Source organism: Penicillium pulvis, assembly GCF_028828015.1.
Source record: "Penicillium pulvis strain IBT 33274 chromosome Unknown contig_7_segment1_segment0, whole genome shotgun sequence".
In the NCBI taxonomy this organism is placed as follows: domain Eukaryota; kingdom Fungi; phylum Ascomycota; class Eurotiomycetes; order Eurotiales; family Aspergillaceae; genus Penicillium; species Penicillium pulvis.
The window spans coordinates 1,081,448-1,098,223 of record NW_026643079.1 but is presented as its reverse complement, the minus strand read 5'-3'; the positions used below and the strand labels follow the sequence as shown (position 1 = coordinate 1,098,223).

General features: G+C 49.1%; 7 protein-coding genes across 7 annotated transcripts; 2 read left to right on the top strand and 5 right to left on the bottom strand.

Annotated features, from left to right (window-relative positions):
• Nucleotides 1-273: 273 nt before the first annotated feature.
• Nucleotides 274-1,077, bottom strand: N7503_008350 (uncharacterized protein; the record flags this gene model as incomplete). The annotated part of the gene is made up of 1 exon (XM_057067897.1): nucleotides 274-1,077. One exon carries the CDS (start codon nucleotides 1,075-1,077, stop codon nucleotides 274-276), a length of 804 nt encoding a protein of 267 aa, XP_056918752.1.
• A 2,065-nt stretch (nucleotides 1,078-3,142) lies between these two features.
• On the bottom strand, nucleotides 3,143-4,189 carry N7503_008349 (uncharacterized protein; the record flags this gene model as incomplete). The annotated part of the gene is made up of 1 exon (XM_057067896.1): nucleotides 3,143-4,189. The coding sequence occupies one exon, from the start codon at nucleotides 4,187-4,189 to the stop codon at nucleotides 3,143-3,145; it is 1,047 nt and encodes a 348-aa protein (XP_056918751.1).
• Nucleotides 4,190-5,755: 1,566 nt separating this feature from the next.
• N7503_008348 (uncharacterized protein) lies at nucleotides 5,756-6,862 on the top strand (the record flags this gene model as incomplete). Its single annotated transcript, XM_057067895.1, has 1 exon — nucleotides 5,756-6,862. The coding sequence occupies one exon, from the start codon at nucleotides 5,756-5,758 to the stop codon at nucleotides 6,860-6,862; it is 1,107 nt and encodes a 368-aa protein (XP_056918750.1).
• Nucleotides 6,863-7,090: 228 nt separating this feature from the next.
• On the bottom strand, nucleotides 7,091-9,370 carry N7503_008347 (SNARE-binding exocyst subunit SEC6; the record flags this gene model as incomplete). Its single annotated transcript, XM_057067894.1, has 1 exon — nucleotides 7,091-9,370. One exon carries the CDS (start codon nucleotides 9,368-9,370, stop codon nucleotides 7,091-7,093), a length of 2,280 nt encoding a protein of 759 aa, XP_056918749.1.
• Nucleotides 9,371-9,920: 550 nt separating this feature from the next.
• N7503_008346 (mitochondrial 54S ribosomal protein uL30m) lies at nucleotides 9,921-10,205 on the top strand (the record flags this gene model as incomplete). Its single annotated transcript, XM_057067893.1, has 1 exon — nucleotides 9,921-10,205. The coding sequence occupies one exon, from the start codon at nucleotides 9,921-9,923 to the stop codon at nucleotides 10,203-10,205; it is 285 nt and encodes a 94-aa protein (XP_056918748.1).
• Nucleotides 10,206-10,809: 604 nt separating this feature from the next.
• N7503_008345 (sphinganine-1-phosphate aldolase DPL1) lies at nucleotides 10,810-12,742 on the bottom strand (the record flags this gene model as incomplete). Its single annotated transcript, XM_057067892.1, has 4 exons — nucleotides 10,810-11,821; nucleotides 11,876-12,009; nucleotides 12,081-12,558; nucleotides 12,648-12,742. 4 exons carry the CDS (start codon nucleotides 12,740-12,742, stop codon nucleotides 10,810-10,812), a joined length of 1,719 nt encoding a protein of 572 aa, XP_056918747.1.
• Nucleotides 12,743-13,287: 545 nt separating this feature from the next.
• hcsA (homocitrate synthase) lies at nucleotides 13,288-15,134 on the bottom strand (the record flags this gene model as incomplete). The annotated part of the gene is made up of 6 exons (XM_057067891.1): nucleotides 14,895-15,134; nucleotides 14,598-14,848; nucleotides 14,461-14,541; nucleotides 14,315-14,382; nucleotides 14,028-14,253; nucleotides 13,288-14,004 (listed from the first exon to the last, which is right to left on the bottom strand). The coding sequence occupies exons 1-6, from the start codon at nucleotides 14,950-14,952 to the stop codon at nucleotides 13,288-13,290; spliced, it is 1,401 nt and encodes a 466-aa protein (XP_056918746.1). The 5' UTR covers nucleotides 14,953-15,134.
• Nucleotides 15,135-16,776: the final 1,642 nt, after the last annotated feature.

Below are 16,776 nucleotides of genomic sequence, written 5' to 3'. Positions count from 1 at the left end.
GGCTCCGGTCAAGGCGTGCTCAATTCTACTTAGTGAGCACAGGTGAGCACTAGAACGGAAGGAGCCAAGAGCTGCCAGACATTATCCGGTATGTATAAGTAGGGGTACCCTTGCATAAATCAGTAAAGGCGAATTATAATCATATGATATTGAGGAAATACGCGTTTTTGACGCAGGCCTTGCATTAAGCCAGCCATTAAGTCGCAGAAAGTATCACTGTATTCGTACCTCTCAAAATTTCCTTGAGGCTCCCAGTAACCAGAGGGCCCAAGATTAACTACATGGACCCTTTGGTGCAGTCACACAGCCTCCCAAGAGCTGGCCCAGCATGAAGGTCTCATCTCTGGTGCCGAGAACATAATTAGGCGGAAGAATTGGAGGGAGTGACGAAAGATTTCTTGACGTCGGGAAGACGATAGCCTCGGTGAAGCTTGTAATATATGCGGCATGGGCACCATGCTGAACAGCAAGCCAGTTGATGATTTCCGCAATTTCAGCTGTCAGGGTGTATCCAGTCAACCCGAGCAAAGCACCCGTCACAGTGGTTTCTATATAAAGGGCGTCTTCCAAGAAAGCCGTACCATTTGACGGGCTAACTACTTTCCAGCGGCATTTAGGAGCCTGGAACCCCTCAAAATTGGAGCCGAAGTCCTCGAGCAAAAGTGCGCCTAGGCGGTTTTGTTGCTCCATACCCTGGAAGTTGATGGCGTAGTTTGCATTGGAGCTATTTGGGGCATTGGAGAAAAAGGTTTGGTTCAAAGGTATGGATGAGTAGAAGACATAACTGTAGGCCTGGATGGCTGAGGCGTATTGGAGTACTTGGATGTCGGATGAGTTTGAGCAGTTACTGCCAGATGCTGCTGTATCAGGAGAGGTACTCGAACTGGAGGATCCACACGTAGCAGAAGATCCACTAGCACCGGTAGAGGATTCACTAACAGCGATAGCGGATCCACTGGCACCAGCAGAAACTCCATTCGAGTCGCAGTTAAGGGGATCGTATGTGCATGTGCAAGATCGATAAGGGAACCCTCCGGTATCCCCGTCACATTGCATTAGGGTACCGTCAAACTCCATGTCTTTACAATGTCAGTCTCATCTTTCAAATCTGAGACGGCAATATTTCAAATATTAACACTTACCATACCCCCACTTCATTGCATTCACGCACTGTAGCTGAACGCCTGTAGGTGAACAGGCGTACTGGCTACATTCTTCTTGCACGCATGTGTACATTCCTGGTTGGCCTTGTTGTACAGGGCCACCGCGCCGATCATAGCTTGCCACGAGGCTCAACATGGATAATATGCTGACTAGCAGTAGCATAATGTATCGTTTAAATAATGAAGAGTATGTGTACTGGTTTGAATTTAAAATTGGAGTAGAATAATAGGGTAGGCTTGGCAGGTATTGGGACCTCTTAAATATCACTTGTTAATGACAAAAAGGGTCCAGAACAAAGATAGGATCATACAAAAATCCCAGCTGGACCTTCAGATGCCCTTAAAATGGGTCGTTTTAAGACCCATGGTTGAATGCTTATTCGTCCTTGCCAAAGCTCATTTGGCTGATCTAGATCTTAGCCTCACCCATTAGGTCCAGTACAATAGGCTTTATTGAAGCTTTCGACCGGTCCATACTAGAAACCCGTGTTTGATATTGTAGTCAAGTTACGGTCTGAGATATTACGGTCTGGTCTCTGGGAGCGGTGAAAGGAGGCGTTGACAGATTTAGCTCCAGCCAATTTTCGCAGTCCCGAAGAGGCTCAACAAAAAGAAGCTCCCAATATAGCGGCGTCAAAAACACGCGAGAACGACAAATCTATTCCAGAAATACGCTGGCAGAACGTACAGTCGATTGCGAAATCTGCTTCCTCCTTTATGACTGCTTTACTTCGTCTGGCCCCGCTGCTAATTCGCTATTGCAGAAAGTTATTAAATATATCTAAAGATACGAGCTCAGAACCTCGGGACTATGTGCTAAGGCATTGGGTGGGATTCGATGATACTATAACCACGTGCTTGGTTTAACCCGAATACCTATTCTGCTGGTACTGAGGTCGCCGTCTGTAGCATCTGGATGCCGATATCATGTAGGTATTGTGAACATGTCTTTTTGGTTGGGGAAGTGCTCGAGTATTGGTCAAGGCGCGTGATTTTGGCGGTGTGGTATGATGCAGACATGACCATTTTCGAATTAGCCTAAGTCTTGTGATAATGATAAGAGCAGGAATCAAAAGCTTAGTGGCAAAGCTTTTTTTTGTCGTATTTCAACGCCATTTGATTTGCGCTCGTTAATTTACAAATATAATTCCATGGTAACCCGCAGTCACAAATTCTGTAATCAATATTTAGCCATCTGATGTCCGCTTGCAGCATTTAATCCACCCGGATTTACAAACCATTTAGATTATAATTTCAGAATATCCGTAGATATTGTAGAGCCAAAGATGGAGGGTGGAATATTTCCCGCAACTATGGAGAGACAGTATCGCGGATACGAGACACGACGGATTAAATACCTCAGAATAGTAATACCAATAAATTTGGCCCCACCATACATTTGCCTCCCAGCTAGAGGCGAAACAACAGGACCGACCGCCAAATTGATGACGCCAGCTTTTCGTTGAGAGGACAACGGTCAAGAGTACTAGGTGAACGACTACATTTGGATGGGGCTAGCGTGGTGCATTTTATTGGGGCTGTTGGCTTGGCTACTCCCGCACTTTGCTCAGGTCGTGCACGGTGAGTGGATCAGGCTGCTCAGGTGATGCTCGGCGAGTGTTCAGTGACTGCTTAATATACTCAGTGAGCAAAAAGCGGCAAGGGATGAGCACTAAAACGGAAAGGGAAATCAAAAGTTGCCAGACATTATCCGGTATGTGTCCAGTATTATCGGAGCAAGTAACAAGGTATACACCTAGGTATATAATTACGGTCATGTCACTACAATATTTCCTCTAATTATTATCACAACTTCAAGTCGTTCAAATACTGCCCGAGAAGCTGGTCATTCAAGTTAGAAAAAGTCCTAGCGAGCATTGGATACAGAATACGCTAGATTCAAATTTTGGACCACGTCAACTAGATGCTGAATTCTAGATAAGTTTCATCAACCCCAAACCCCGTGGAGAAGCCGCTAATCAAGTGCATGCAGTCACTGCCTTCGTCACACCTTGAGAGATCTGTAAGATACTCGTGAGCTCTTCCTTAGGTGTCCGCCCCATACCGCACTCGGTCGAAACGCCGAAGTCCTTCCCAGGGATGACATCCCGAGCTGCTTGAAGTCTTCGGAACGTGCCCTCCTCGTCATTTGGATGCACAAGTCCAAGGTACAACCTTGTTCTGTCACCAGCCTTGAGGCGCTTCAAAGGCTCAAAGTACGCTGTGTCATCACGGTTCTTGGGTACAGGCATATGAAGCCAGCTCAAGTCTCCGGGAATGCATCGGACCAAATCGTTGGCAAATTTCACTAAAAGGCTTAGGTCCTCCGGTTCAATAAAATGCTTATGACCGAGATCACCGTAGCATAGATGCCATCCAAGAGGAACATTGCTTGGCACAAGAGCGCATAATCTCCGAGCACGCTCAAGTACCCCTTCGTAAATAGGTGAGAAATGTGGCTTGAAAAAGTCGCTGGTTAAACGGCCACGCTCGTACTCTAGAGCAGTGATCATAAAGCATGAGTCAAATTGAATTGCTAGATCCTCTGCTGGGATGGTGCCCAAAATTGATTCCATAACATCTGCCATTCTCCTCTCGTAGAAAGGCTCTAGTTGGGCCTGAAATTCCGATCGTATATGACCCTGAATACACTCGTAAGGTGTTGGAATTGACACTTGGAAGCGCACCTTAGGCGGAATAACACCCTTCGCGCGAAGTTGAAGAAAGTGCTGATACGAATCCTTTGCAACCTTATCGTAATCGCTAGGCGTCACATCATCCAGCGTGAAAACTCCTGAGTGGCCTTTAGGCAATGGCTTGCCCCCAATGACCTCATGAATAGTCTCCACAGGAAATCGAAAGCGTTCCCACGCAATATAATTAGATCGATCTCCGGTTTCTCCATCTGGGATCGAGAATAATCGGCCAGGGAGAGCTTCTGATAGAGTCGTGAACACTTCCTCGTTGGTTGATAACGGTATGCTACCAACTAGGTGAACACCGTTTGCAAGATTGGAGTGAGTCATGGCTGATGAGGGAAATTCGAGGAGAGTTGGTGCAACTAGGGAGTTCTTGGTCTTTGATGCTAGAGCAAGGGCCAAGTTAACGCAGGTGATAGCCACAGAAATAGAAGTTAGTTAAGTTGAGGTGGGGCTTGAAACTAAGCCCACAGCAGGACAGCCCACATTCGTAGAGCCATTCACAAAGAATGCGTCATCCTTCCTGAGATCCTACGTTGATGTGGAGCCCTTAGAACAAAGAGGAGTCTTTGCAACAAAGCAAAGCAAATAATGAGGGGAAGCTAGTTTGTGACTGAGACTAATGCACGAACCTTTGGGGGCTGCTTTGAGCTATTGATCCACTTTATTAACCGCCCGGGGCGTAATCTGCAGATCACCCACCCATTCTTGTTAAACGAGGCAAATTACTGCACAGTGGATTGGGGGCTGATTTGAGGGACAAATAATATTCTTAGCCCGCGGGTTTGTGTTGGGGGCCGTATGCATGTATTTGCCTAGTACACCACCCTAAACCTTGGAAGTAAGCCAATCACTGCAACTCTGGCCCGGTCTAAGGGAAGTAAGAACTGCCAAAACTCCTCGCTGGGATTTGAATCCACGGTGGACAGTCAACCGCGGCGACATTGTGATTGTGGACATCAGTCAAAAAGGTAAAAAATTATACTAGGGTGTCCGTTCTTCGTCGCTTATCGGACGGACGCTATATTGTTGTCTACACTTGGTTATATACCAGAGACGAGATTGCCCAAGAACTAGAAGTGGACGCGAGGCTACCCGCCTATGTTCTGGTCTATCTTGATACTATATGGCCGCCGAACGCTGTTCACAAGTTGATGCTTAGCACGAATCGCACCATTACGATTTGGGATACTGCGATCGCAAAGGCTCCTAGATCCGCCTTATTGTAGGAAACTGGATTCGATACAATTACTGTAAAGAAGCTGATTATATGAAACTTAAGAATGTAAGGAGATATCAAGTTATTATTTTTTAGTGACCTGGACGCTTGAATAGGGCAGGAACCATGTTGACGAGGCCAGTTTTTGCGTCATTATGTTTGTGATTGTAGTGCCAAAGTACTCCGAAAATTTTGGGAGGTTAGGCAATGCTACCTTTGCAAGATGAAGGGCTATCAAATTATAGATAGTAAAATAATCAGTGTTGTGGAGAACTGACACTACTTTGGAGACGTGAGGTAGACTGCTTGATGCCTCCGGGTAATCAATAAGATGAGTCAGCGGTTGATCAAGACCACGATCGCTGATCTTGTCACGTGGAGAGGAGCAGCTCAGCGAGCCTGAGTGACCCTATTAAAGCGGCGGCACCGAATGAGGTAAACCCCACCCGTTAGGAAACATCTAGTGCGTATATCTACATAAGTATCTGGTGATGTCTCGTCTTACTGGGCCAGAATAGACAGAAAATCAGTTATCGTAAATAACATACCCGGACTAGGCGGAATGATCTTGTCTATCTTGTACCTCCGTCAAACAGTCCAATGAGCACCTTCTGGCTTTGTAGGCCCTTACTCCTCTCTTCTATACACATGGTCCATTTTCGACACACAGAGCCATGACGGAGAAACGCAAAGAGCCAGCCCGGGAGAAGCGTCCTCCTCTCACGCATTTTCTCTGTCTCCCGTTGGTCAATGTGACCTCGATTCCCCAGCTGGAGGCATCAATAGCTGCTTTCAAGAAGGAAAATCCACCAGTTCCAGTTGCAGACCTACTCCAAAGCCATGGTCAACCGTCAACAGATGCCTCGCGGCCCTCCATCCCCGATGGCGCTATTCGTCCCCTGGGTACGCTGCATCTTACACTCGGCGTCATGAGCCTCCCAAGCCAAAGTCGTCTGGACGAAGCCACCTCTTTTCTACGGTCGCTGGATCTAGCCAAGCTGATGCACGAGGCGGGGCAAGTAGCGCTCCGCAAGAAAAAGCAGAATGCCTCCCAACCAGCCAACGAAGTGGCGAAGTCTTCCAAAGAATTGTCCATCTCTCTGGAATCCCTACACGCACTACCCAGAGCAAAATCGGCTACGGTTCTACATGCCTCACCTGTCGATTCGACAGGCCGCTTGTACCCGTTCTGCCTGATGCTGCGGGAGAAATTTCTTGAAGCCGGTTTCCTGATTGGCGAATCGAAAGAGAGCACCAACAAGAACAAAGAGCCTGCAAGAAGCAGTGGTGCAGCTGAACAGCAGAAAAAGCCGGAGCCATCCAAATCTACGGGGACAACAAAAGGGGACCTTCATACTGCGGCCCTCGCTCGGCAACCGAAACTACGGCCACTTCTTCTGCATGCTACGATCGTGAATACGATTTACGTGCGGCAACCGAGGCCCGTGCATGGCTCAAAGTCTACCTTTAAGGGAAAAAAAACGGTTAAGCGCTTTGAATTTGATGCGAGGGGTCTTTTGGATCGGTATCAAGATTATTATACCGATAGGGCAAGCAAAGTGCCTCGTGTGCAGACTGTACCTTCTGCTTCCCCGTCTAACTCTTTACCGGCTTCGCCAAAGTATCCTTTCGTCTGGGCAAAGGATATTCCCATTGACTCAGTGACTATATGTGAGATGGGAGCGAAGAAGCTCAATGTTGAAGGTGATTTTGACGGCTTGAAAGCGCGGCTTGATCAGGAGTATACTGTTGTTGCGAGTCGGAAATTGAATCACCGGTAGACGATGTTGTTGAGTGGAATGAGGCTTGAAACACGTTTGCTCAGATCAAATTCATTTCTATTATTCGTGGCAGTACAGTAGAAGTTGCTTGCTAAATCGTTGACAAAGTGGCTCAGGGTTCCCATCCCAAGCCAGCTTGGGACTAATTTCCATTTCAAATATCATATGCTGATGCGAGTCATTGTTATCCCTTCCTCCGGGTTCTTCTGGTGGGATCAAGTATCACAATTACCTCACTCGGCTCATGATAGTCTCTGTGCCTCTTTCGACAGACAACTCTGCAGCCTTGGCTTTGACACCACTGATCATGCTCCGCTCAAAGTCATCACGGGTACGCAGGACAGCCTCGACCCACGAGAGCTGGAGGTCCCAGTACTCAAGCTTGAAAGACTCGTAGACATTGACAACGCCCTGACCCTTTTCGGCTTCGAGCAGGCGGACCAGCCAGTCCACAAGACGCCATTTTTGCTTGATGGTTCCTTCGAAGGAGTCCTCGTATTTCTGGAAGAAGTCAAAGACAGTAAGGACATCGTCTTTGAACTTTTCTGTGAATGGGTCTGCGTTGCGGCGGAATTTGACGCCCTTGTTGCGGACTGAAGATAGGTATCGGACTAGCAGTTCGTCGGAGAGTTCTTCGACGAGGATGTCGACGAGGGATGGATGCAGAACGGGAGTGTAGTCGGCCATGTAATCCTCGAAGGTGGATATGATCCGCTTGATGGCGTATTCGCCGTACCACTTTGCGGTGAAGAGATCTGGGAAAACGGTGGCGAGATCCACAGTGAATACTACCTGCACGAACTGCGCCAGGCAGTGTGTGCTCAGATCCACGTAGCCGTCACGTAGGGCATCCAGCTCCTCGTTTGCCCGTGTTGCCATGTACTTGGGTGTCACCAATGGCTCGAGATCGCGTTTGAATCTTGATAGGTAGCCCATCTGGCCTGTCTCCTCGTTGTCGTCGATGCAGGCAATCTGATCATTGGCTACGCCGACCAACCAGTCTTGCAGTAGCTGAATACCCTCGGCTTGTTCGGCACCAGCTGCCATGGCCTTGGTGCATTCTTCATCGATCAAAGATTGCCATGCGCTCTGTCGGCCCTTCAGAGAACGGAACATAGCATCAATGACACCTTCAACTACATCGGCTCTTTCAGATGCACCTGCAGCGACAACCTGCTCATGAAGCATACGCCACATGTCCGCCAGTGTCTTGGTACGGAAAATGCCATCGGCATTGGTATCCAGTGCATCTGGTTGCCGCTCCACAAGTCCTTTCTTGTCGGTCTCGAAAATGCGGTCCATCCATTCTTCAACAGCGTTGATAATGACACTCTGCCACTGGCGAATGAGTTCTGGCTCCCGGTCGTCAAGAAGGTTGGGCTGAAGCTCATTTGGCATCCAGCCGAGTTTCTTCATCTTCTTGTAATACTTGTCACCCCAGTTGATAATTTTCAGTAGATTGTCTGCAGGGATCTCAGGATCGTCAATCATAGATACAAGGAAGTCGTGCATCATGCGATGGTAAATATCGGTGTAGGTCTTGTAGATCTTCCATTTCTTCGGCACCAGATTCTGCATTCCCTGCTTGACCGTGAAGAGATCATTGAAGAACCACCGGAAACTCTTCTCGAGAAGATCTGGGTCGCCGAGGAATTGGTCCTTGGTATTGTCGAATTGGTTCCGTGCGTAGAACTCGATCGCCTGTAAGAGCTTTTCCTTGTAACCGCGAACCGTCTTCGGACCAATATGCATGGACTTGAAACGACTAGCCAGGTCCTTGTGATCTTTTTGCGCTTCTTGTAATGCCCGCACGGTAGCATCATTCTTCTCCTCATTCAGCACTAAAACCGCCAATCGAACAACCATGCTCTTGTTATCCTCCTGGACCAACGGAATCAGATTCATGCAGGCCGTCCCAAGATGATCATCAAACCAATCAATAACAGAGTCCAGCCCCTGGAAGTACTCCATCAAAGTATTCTCGGCACTAGGGTCCTGCGCCTTCCGGATCTGATCCATAGCCTCATCCCTGAAATCCCTTAGCCGGGAAATCTGCATATGAGCCCGTAACAGGTTTGGCTGATTCTCGAGATCCTCATCATCCTCTCTAAGCAATTCCTCAACCTCCTGCAAATCCGCACTAAAATTCCCCAGCCCCTTCTTCATCATCAATGTCGCATCGAAGCCTCGCTGGATCCGCGCTAACTGGTCAATCTGCGCAAAGTCCTCCACGCTATCTTGCGATTCGGCGCATAACTTATCGATCCCGGCTAATTCGTCTTTCGTCTTCGATACCTGACGCTGGCCCTCAGTCAAGGACCCTATACTGCGCTGTACGGCTTCAAGCTGGTCGCGGAGGCCCTCGCGGAGCCGTGAGTCGACGGCTGTTTTCTTGCGCAAGTACTCAGCTTTCAAGCCGCTGATCTTGTCTAGATCTTCTGGGTGTCGGAGCAGGTCTCCAAGTTGGGGCATGACGACCGTGCCGTCTGTGTTGCCATTTTGTGCCATTGCGGTGGCCTTTTCCATGAATGTTGAGGTGAGGTGTTGGTATTGGTGTTGGGGTCGGTAATCGGAGGCACCGCGGTGCGGCTCGATACTTAGATGCGGGCACGATTTAAAGGCGTGGGCATGCCTCTGAGACCAGAGGCAATGTCGTTCAGAAACCGACTTTTGTTGTGCTTGCGCAATTAAGCAGGTTCCAAGATCCAGCACCGCATTACCGTGTACAACTCGTCGCTCCACCTGGACATGGAGAGCTGCGGAGCTCCGATGGCTGAAGCGGCAGAATTCCCGCACGTGAGTCACCGCCCAGGAATTTGCGGCTTTGCATCGTGAACTGATCACGTTGATCAAAAACTCCGTACTCAATCACTTTTGTTGCGCGCAGATTGGCAATTGATTAAATTGTCTGCCGCTTATTATCTCCTCAAATCCCACCTACCTACGACTACCGGGTAACTACCTCACCTGCAACCCTCTCCGCGCAAAGCGATCTATTCCGAACAGCGCACGCTTCACCCACCGACTACAACAAACATCCTCAATCTCCATCTTCAAAATGAGCTACTTCCGTATCACCCTCCTCCGATCGGCAATTGGTCTTCCCCGCCGCACAACAGATGTCCTCAAGGCGCTCGGCTTGAAGAAGCGTATGGCCACCGTCTTCCACCCCGTGTCGTCCTCCGCTGCGGGTCAGATCATGAAGGTCAAGGAACTTGTCGAAGTTAAGGAGGTGGAGAACTACATGAGCCAGCATGAGGTGTGGCTCGAGCGCAAGCCCGATCCGGGATACTATGTTGAGAAGACCGTTGCGCAAGAACGTGGAGAGTCGCTCCAGCAGTAGGTACTGTTGGTATATCTGCGTTCTCGAATGGACTGAAAGGCTGAGGGGACAAACGCTGGATCATCTATGGGTCCCCTAAGTTGCGGTGCTATCTGATGATCGCCTTGCCCTTTCTGTCCAGAGCTTGATGTGTATGGAGACTGTCTGGTCATCTTTTTTTATGTTTTGCATGGAGCGGGCTTTATTGTTTCTATGTCATGTATTCTATTTCTATAGCCACTTGGTTTAAGCCGTGGCCTTCACTTTTTCTTTTTTACTCTCGTCGATTATGTATTATATGGAACATTGACTCAAATATACTCGAAAAGGAATATGTGCAATTTGAATTGATATCACTAATAATAGAATAGACACGCCAGCCGTTTAGGTGTTCGGTCTGCATGGGCAGATAGAAGGACGCGCTGAAAAGCATACCATAAACGCCGCAAGGCCCAGATTAGAAGCCGAGGACCAGCCTCCAAGAATGGCTCTGTCGAGAGCGACGCGCTCAGCAGTCAGCGGCTTCGAATTGGGAATGGATTCAGATTCCTCGTATCCGAAAGAACAGCAATTGCCTCGGATATACACTGAAAAGGAAAAAGAGACTGCATCTTGCAGCAAACGCTTAGGCTTTATACAAAGTGTCAAGGAAGCCCACAGCCAAGCGGCTGATGACACTCTTATCCGGGATGCTGCCGGCAACACCGTAGAGAGTGGACGTATCGCCACGCTGCAGAATATATGACTTTCCTTGTCTGCGGCGCTCCTCGGCCTTCTCAAGCTCCTGGTCGATGACCTTGACCAAATCAATGATGAGCTGATCCACAGCCTTGGCAGTGGGGATGGTGAAGGCGCAGTGCATGGCTGGAGGTGACTGCAGAGCATTGAGATGCCACCCCATGGCGGTCATGTCATCGGCAATATCGTAGATATCAATGGCGCCATTCTTGCTGCGGAAGGCTACCACGCTGACCATCGGATTACCGATGATCTCCATGTGCAGCGAGATGACGGGGTGATCGCGAATAGCAGACTCAAACTTGCGGGCGGCATTGATGATCTCCGTGCAGCTGTTGATGTAGCCAGACTCACCGACGCTCATTAAGCTAGCCCAGCAACCAGCGATCAACGCGCCTGGTCGCGAGCCAGCAACAGAGGGAGAAGCGTAGACACCACCTGACCAATCGGGGTACACAAAGTACTGATGGCTTCGGTAGGCTTGGTTGCGGTAGAGCAGAACGGAATTACCCTTCGGCGCGAAGCCATACTTATGGGTGTCCACACTGATGCTCGTGACACCAGGCTGACGGAAGTCGAAACCGCCTTCCTCCTCATACGGCGAGGGGAAGCCAGCCTTCTTGAGAGAGGCGATACAGAACGATCCTAAGCAGCAGTCCACGTGGAGGGGAATCTTATACTTAGTCGCCAGACGGGACAAAGCAGGAATATCATCGACCATTCCGTGAGGGAAATTCGGTGCAGATCCAACAAGGAGAATAGTGTTGGGGTTAATCAGACGGCGCACAGCATTGATATCAACCTTGAACTCGGGCTCAGGGCATGGAACGCGGTGCAGCTTAATCTTGAAGTAGTTGCAGGCCTTGATGAAAGCAGCGTGAGCTGTGTCAGGGATGATCCTATTAATTGTCAGTACTCGCACGCCGCTGAAAGGTCCGAGACATCCAACTCACATTTCGGGCTCCTTGATGCCGCGCTCCAATAATCCCTTTTGCCGGGCACCCAAACAAGCCATGATGATCGATTCCGAGCCACCACTGGTGGTAACACCAGCACCATCAGCGGGACCATTGAACAGGTTCAAAACCTGTAATATAATTAGCTTCCATCCAGCGACCCCTTGTCTTCTTTGACGTATTCTCCTATGGAGTCACATACCATAGAAACAACCTCGGCCTCCATTTTACGAACTCCCGGGAAGACATCCGGATGAATTGGATTCGCAACGCCAAATTGGCCAAATGCCTCCGTTTGAAGTTTCAGAAGATCCTCGCCTCCATGATACACAGCACCGCTCACTCGGCCATCTTCCCAGCGCGTGTGCTTCATACCAGCGAGTTTCCCGAGCTCCTCGCGAACCTTTTCCGGACTCCAGCCTTCCTTCGGAAGTGTTAGATACCGGTCAACGTCCGGTCCACTTGGCACGAGCTTTCTCTGCAAATCCTCCAGGGCAGTCTTCACTTCCTTGTCGACCTTGCCGCGCACACCAGGGGTGCGCAAAAGAACCGAGTAACAGAACAGGCGGATGGCGAGATAGACATTGCGGATGCTGCCAAACAGGCCGTAACCGCGGAGGGAATAAAAGGTCTTGCGAGTATAACGGAATAGGAAGAGTACAAATACAATATTGCGGATACTGTGGAGTATTTGAAAGGTGTTGTTAGCGATGATCTGATTAGTCCGGTCCGCATTGGTTTCGCGGGGAAGGTCCAGGCAGTCACTTACAGATCCAGATTTACGGCAGACAGATGGGCTCTGGACGCACGGCCATAGCCTTGCAGTTTGTTCTGCAAGGCGACTGGAAACGCCGAATAACTCATTTTGCCCGTGGGATGATCCTAGGGAATAATGATGCAGATGGGGGATTGGAGATGATGGGGCGGAGTTGGACATTAAGTAAGGTCCGTTCCTCCGTTCCCGTTCACGTCAGCCAAGCCGAGGCTGTCCACATGTCTTATCTGATATTGGAGATTGGATAATTCACTTAAATCCAAGTCAATTCTCTTCTTAACATGAATTTAAGATTTACAATTTGCTGGAAAATCTTATAAGTCGACTTATTCATTGCTGTAGCCAAAATGGCTTCTGCGCTTATGTACAGTAGAGAGGACTAACTCTCCCAACACCAACCCATTTTTCCTTTCCGGGTTCCAAAGTGTATAAAAAACACAAAACTTTTCTCAAAGCCTGAGAATAAAACAAAAGGAGAATTCCCAAACACATAAAACACATCAAATCATCAGAAATTTCTCAGCACCTTGACTCTGAAGCGGGCTGCCGCTATGCAAGCTCTTCGACGCGGGAATGGTCTGGCGAATAATACGCACGCTATTGAACACAAAGAAGAAATAATAAATGGAGAAGCTTAGACGACAACACCATTGCGCTCAGCCTCAAGGGCCAGCTCCTTCTCCTTGGCGGCGAAGATGGCCTGCTCCTCAGCGCTCAAGTCCATCAACGGCTTGTTCTCGCCGGACTTGAGGTTGCGGTGGTAGGCACGGATAATGCTGTCAGCATCGTCAACGGCAATGGGACGGATGTCAGCCAGAGCCTTGATCTTGGCAGTGCACTCCTTGTACTGAGCATCGCTCATCTCGAGCTTGAGCTGCTGGGCACGAGACTTGATGGCGTTCCAGCCAGTCAGACGGGAGGCGAAGTGCACGTAACGGGTCATACCGAAGTCGGCGGGGTTGATGATCTCGTAAGTGCTGGGGTTGTTAAGGATAGCCTTGGCGTGGATACCAGCCTTGTGGGTGAAGGCACAGAAACCGGTGATGTAGTTGTTGAAGGGAATGTTGACCTCAACGGCCTCGGCGACGAGGTCCTCAATGTCCTTGAGCTTCTCAAGCTTGTACTTGCCCTTGACGTATTCGGGGTCGGCGACCATCATGCGGGCCATCAGACCACCCAGAGGGGTGATACCGTTACGCTCACCGATACCGAGGACGGAGGTATCGATGTGGGTGGCACCGGCCTCGAGGGCACAGTAGGCATTGGCGATAGCGCAGCCAGTGTCGTTGTGGAAGTGAGTCTCAATGTCGCAACCGACGACACCACGGAGCACACGGACGAGCTCGTAGACCTGGCGGGGGAGGCACAGCCAACAGTGTCGGCAATACCGACACGCTGCACACCGACCTTGTCGACGGCAGAGTAGATAGACAGAAGGTCAACCAGGTCGGAACGGAAGGAGTCCTCGCTGGAGAAACGGATCTCAATGCCCTTGGACTTGACGAACTCAATGACCTCGATGGCAGTGTTCTTGATGTAGGTCATGTCCTTACCGTGAGAGTGCTCACGGAGGTAGGAGGAGGTACCGATAACGACATCACTAGTTCAATGGTCAGTTATACGAGATCCATGAATTTTGAAGTTCTGGTTAAATGACTCACACTCCATCAACACCGGTCTCGACAGCAACACGGGCATCATCCATGTGGCAGCGAATGTGAGTGAGAATCTATAGCACAATTAGCCTCGAAAATCAATCGGAAACTCCCATTTTCGGGAATTTGCCACCTAGAGATGAGAAACGTACCTTGGCCTTCAGACCAAGCTTGCAGATAGCCTCGCAGTCAGCACGAGACTGCTCGGAAGCGCAGGGGCTAGTAAGCTCAATCTACGATGAAATTGTTAGTCTCGAATCCTATGCTGCCGGTATAGCGAATGACTCACGTAGTCAACACCGAAGTCATCCAGAGCCCTGGCGATCTCAATCTTCTTCTCGGTATCGAAGAAAGCGTTGGCGAACTGCTCACCCTCACGCAGAGTGCTCTCAATGATCTTGAAGCGGGAGACATTGCTCAGGAAATCGGTCACGCCAACATTGTGGCCGTAAGGGTTGCGGGAGGCGGAAGGGTGGGGGTTCTGGCGGGTCTCAATGCCAGTGAAACCTGCTCGCAATCTTGCAATTAGAACATGTTCTTCTTTACTCTGTAGAAAATCGAGTTCTGCATAACAGAATTGACATACCATCATGGTTGTTACCATTGGCCTGCACAGCGGGCTCGGGGTCGGCACCGGGACACATTGTGGGTATGGAATTTGGTGGGGTTATGGAGGGGTAGTGGCGGTGATTGAGGGTCAGGGTATAATGGATCAAGCTCAATACCCGTCAAGTAAGTTTCTAAAGACGATATTTATGTTCAAGAGAGGGGAGAATCAAGAGAAGTAAGAGTCATAAAGTGGAGTGGGCGGTGTGCTCATTTGCGTAGTAATCTTCCTTCGCTCGCTCGGCGGCAAAAAAAAAAAAAAAAAGTAGAAAAATTTCACTTTCTTGCGGGGTGGAGCAAGGGTTGCGCCGAATGCGCTCATAGGTCCTCTCCAGCATTTTTTCGGTCCTTCTTGTTCTTCCTTTATGACTCAATTTTTAGATCGACTACTTCTAATGCCTCGTGGGGTTCTTCTGCAAATATTCATGGCATTGTAGTACACATTGTGGGCGGGGAATTATTTTCTTTCTCTCTGCGCTTTCTTCCCTTTATACTCCGTCATGCCCCAGGGGAACCGACATCGGCACGGCGGGGTCCATGTCTGCGTACAGTGACCGGTGGACTTCGCCGATGCTAAAAACTAGAACCTTATGCTTTACTAATCCTTTTCTATTCCTGTGATAAAATAGATTACAATCTCATACGTCGTCATGATCATCGGTCCCACGCTAATTGGCTGTTTAGCCTATTCTGAGGTGTTCGATCCATTGTATGTGAACAACATGGAATAAGCACTTAGATTATACAACGTCTCTTCCAATTGCCATAATTTGAGGAAGTAAGATAAGAGAGAGATATAGACAGATGGTGCATGTTAATATCTGAGTATTATTCAGACGATTGAATTAAGTATATTGTTCCGCTATTCCGTAAAGTGATATCGATTTGGTGCAGCGACCAACCCTGGAGGAAGGCTCTACTGTAGTCCGGCAAAAAGGTGCAAGGAGATCAGAAAAGCCACAGAAAACCAAAGCAATACGGGGAACTCAGCCAAGGTGGCGACTTTTGGATCCCACGCTAACCCTCATTGGGAACTGGTGACTTAGGATTCAGGCTTACTTGTGGAGATGTGAAAGTGGAACGCGGTATCATTAAGCTTCAAAGAGGCAAAGCAGAACAAAACAAATCAAGATTAGACAAAAGGACAGACCCCCATCAGTCCTGCCCCAGTCGTCGAGGCGCCATTGGCTGCAGCTCGATTCCTCCCTGAGGAGGCATTGATGATTCATCCAACCCCAAGTCGATGTCGGCTTCAGGCCCGGGCCAATGCACCCCCAATATCCCGTCCAGACACCTGTACAAGTTTTCAGGCGAGTACCACCTGATGAGCGCGGTGATAATGCTGCCAAAAAAAAAAAAAAAAAAAAAAAAAAAAGGCAAGCAGTAAGAACCATCGGCTCGCGCGGGTTTTCAGAAAGCCTGGAAAGCACTTAGCGAAGGACCGAAGAACGGATCAAAGCCATTAGATACTGACCCATTAAGCCTCAGGCGAAGCCCCTTTAGGCAGCTTTATTTGTTCGAAGGCGCGGTAGCGTTGATCCTATGTGACGGACCCAATGTTAGTGGTATCGCCAATGCATTGGAGAGGACGCGATGGTGGTCTGATGTCCTCAGAATCACATTTGGGGTTCGAGAATCCTTGTTTAAACGTACAGAATATGCTATTACTGACATCCGCCAATGCGACATCATGATGAAGGTAGTAAAAGGTAAGCTTTGTAATGCGATCTTCGGAGCTCTGGCCATGGTTGCGTGGAACTCGGAATATTCGTGGAGCGTATACCATGGAGCTGACGAATCTGCTATTCATATGGAAAGCTCGACGACTAAGCCATATGCTCCAATCACCTCTCTACTGAAGC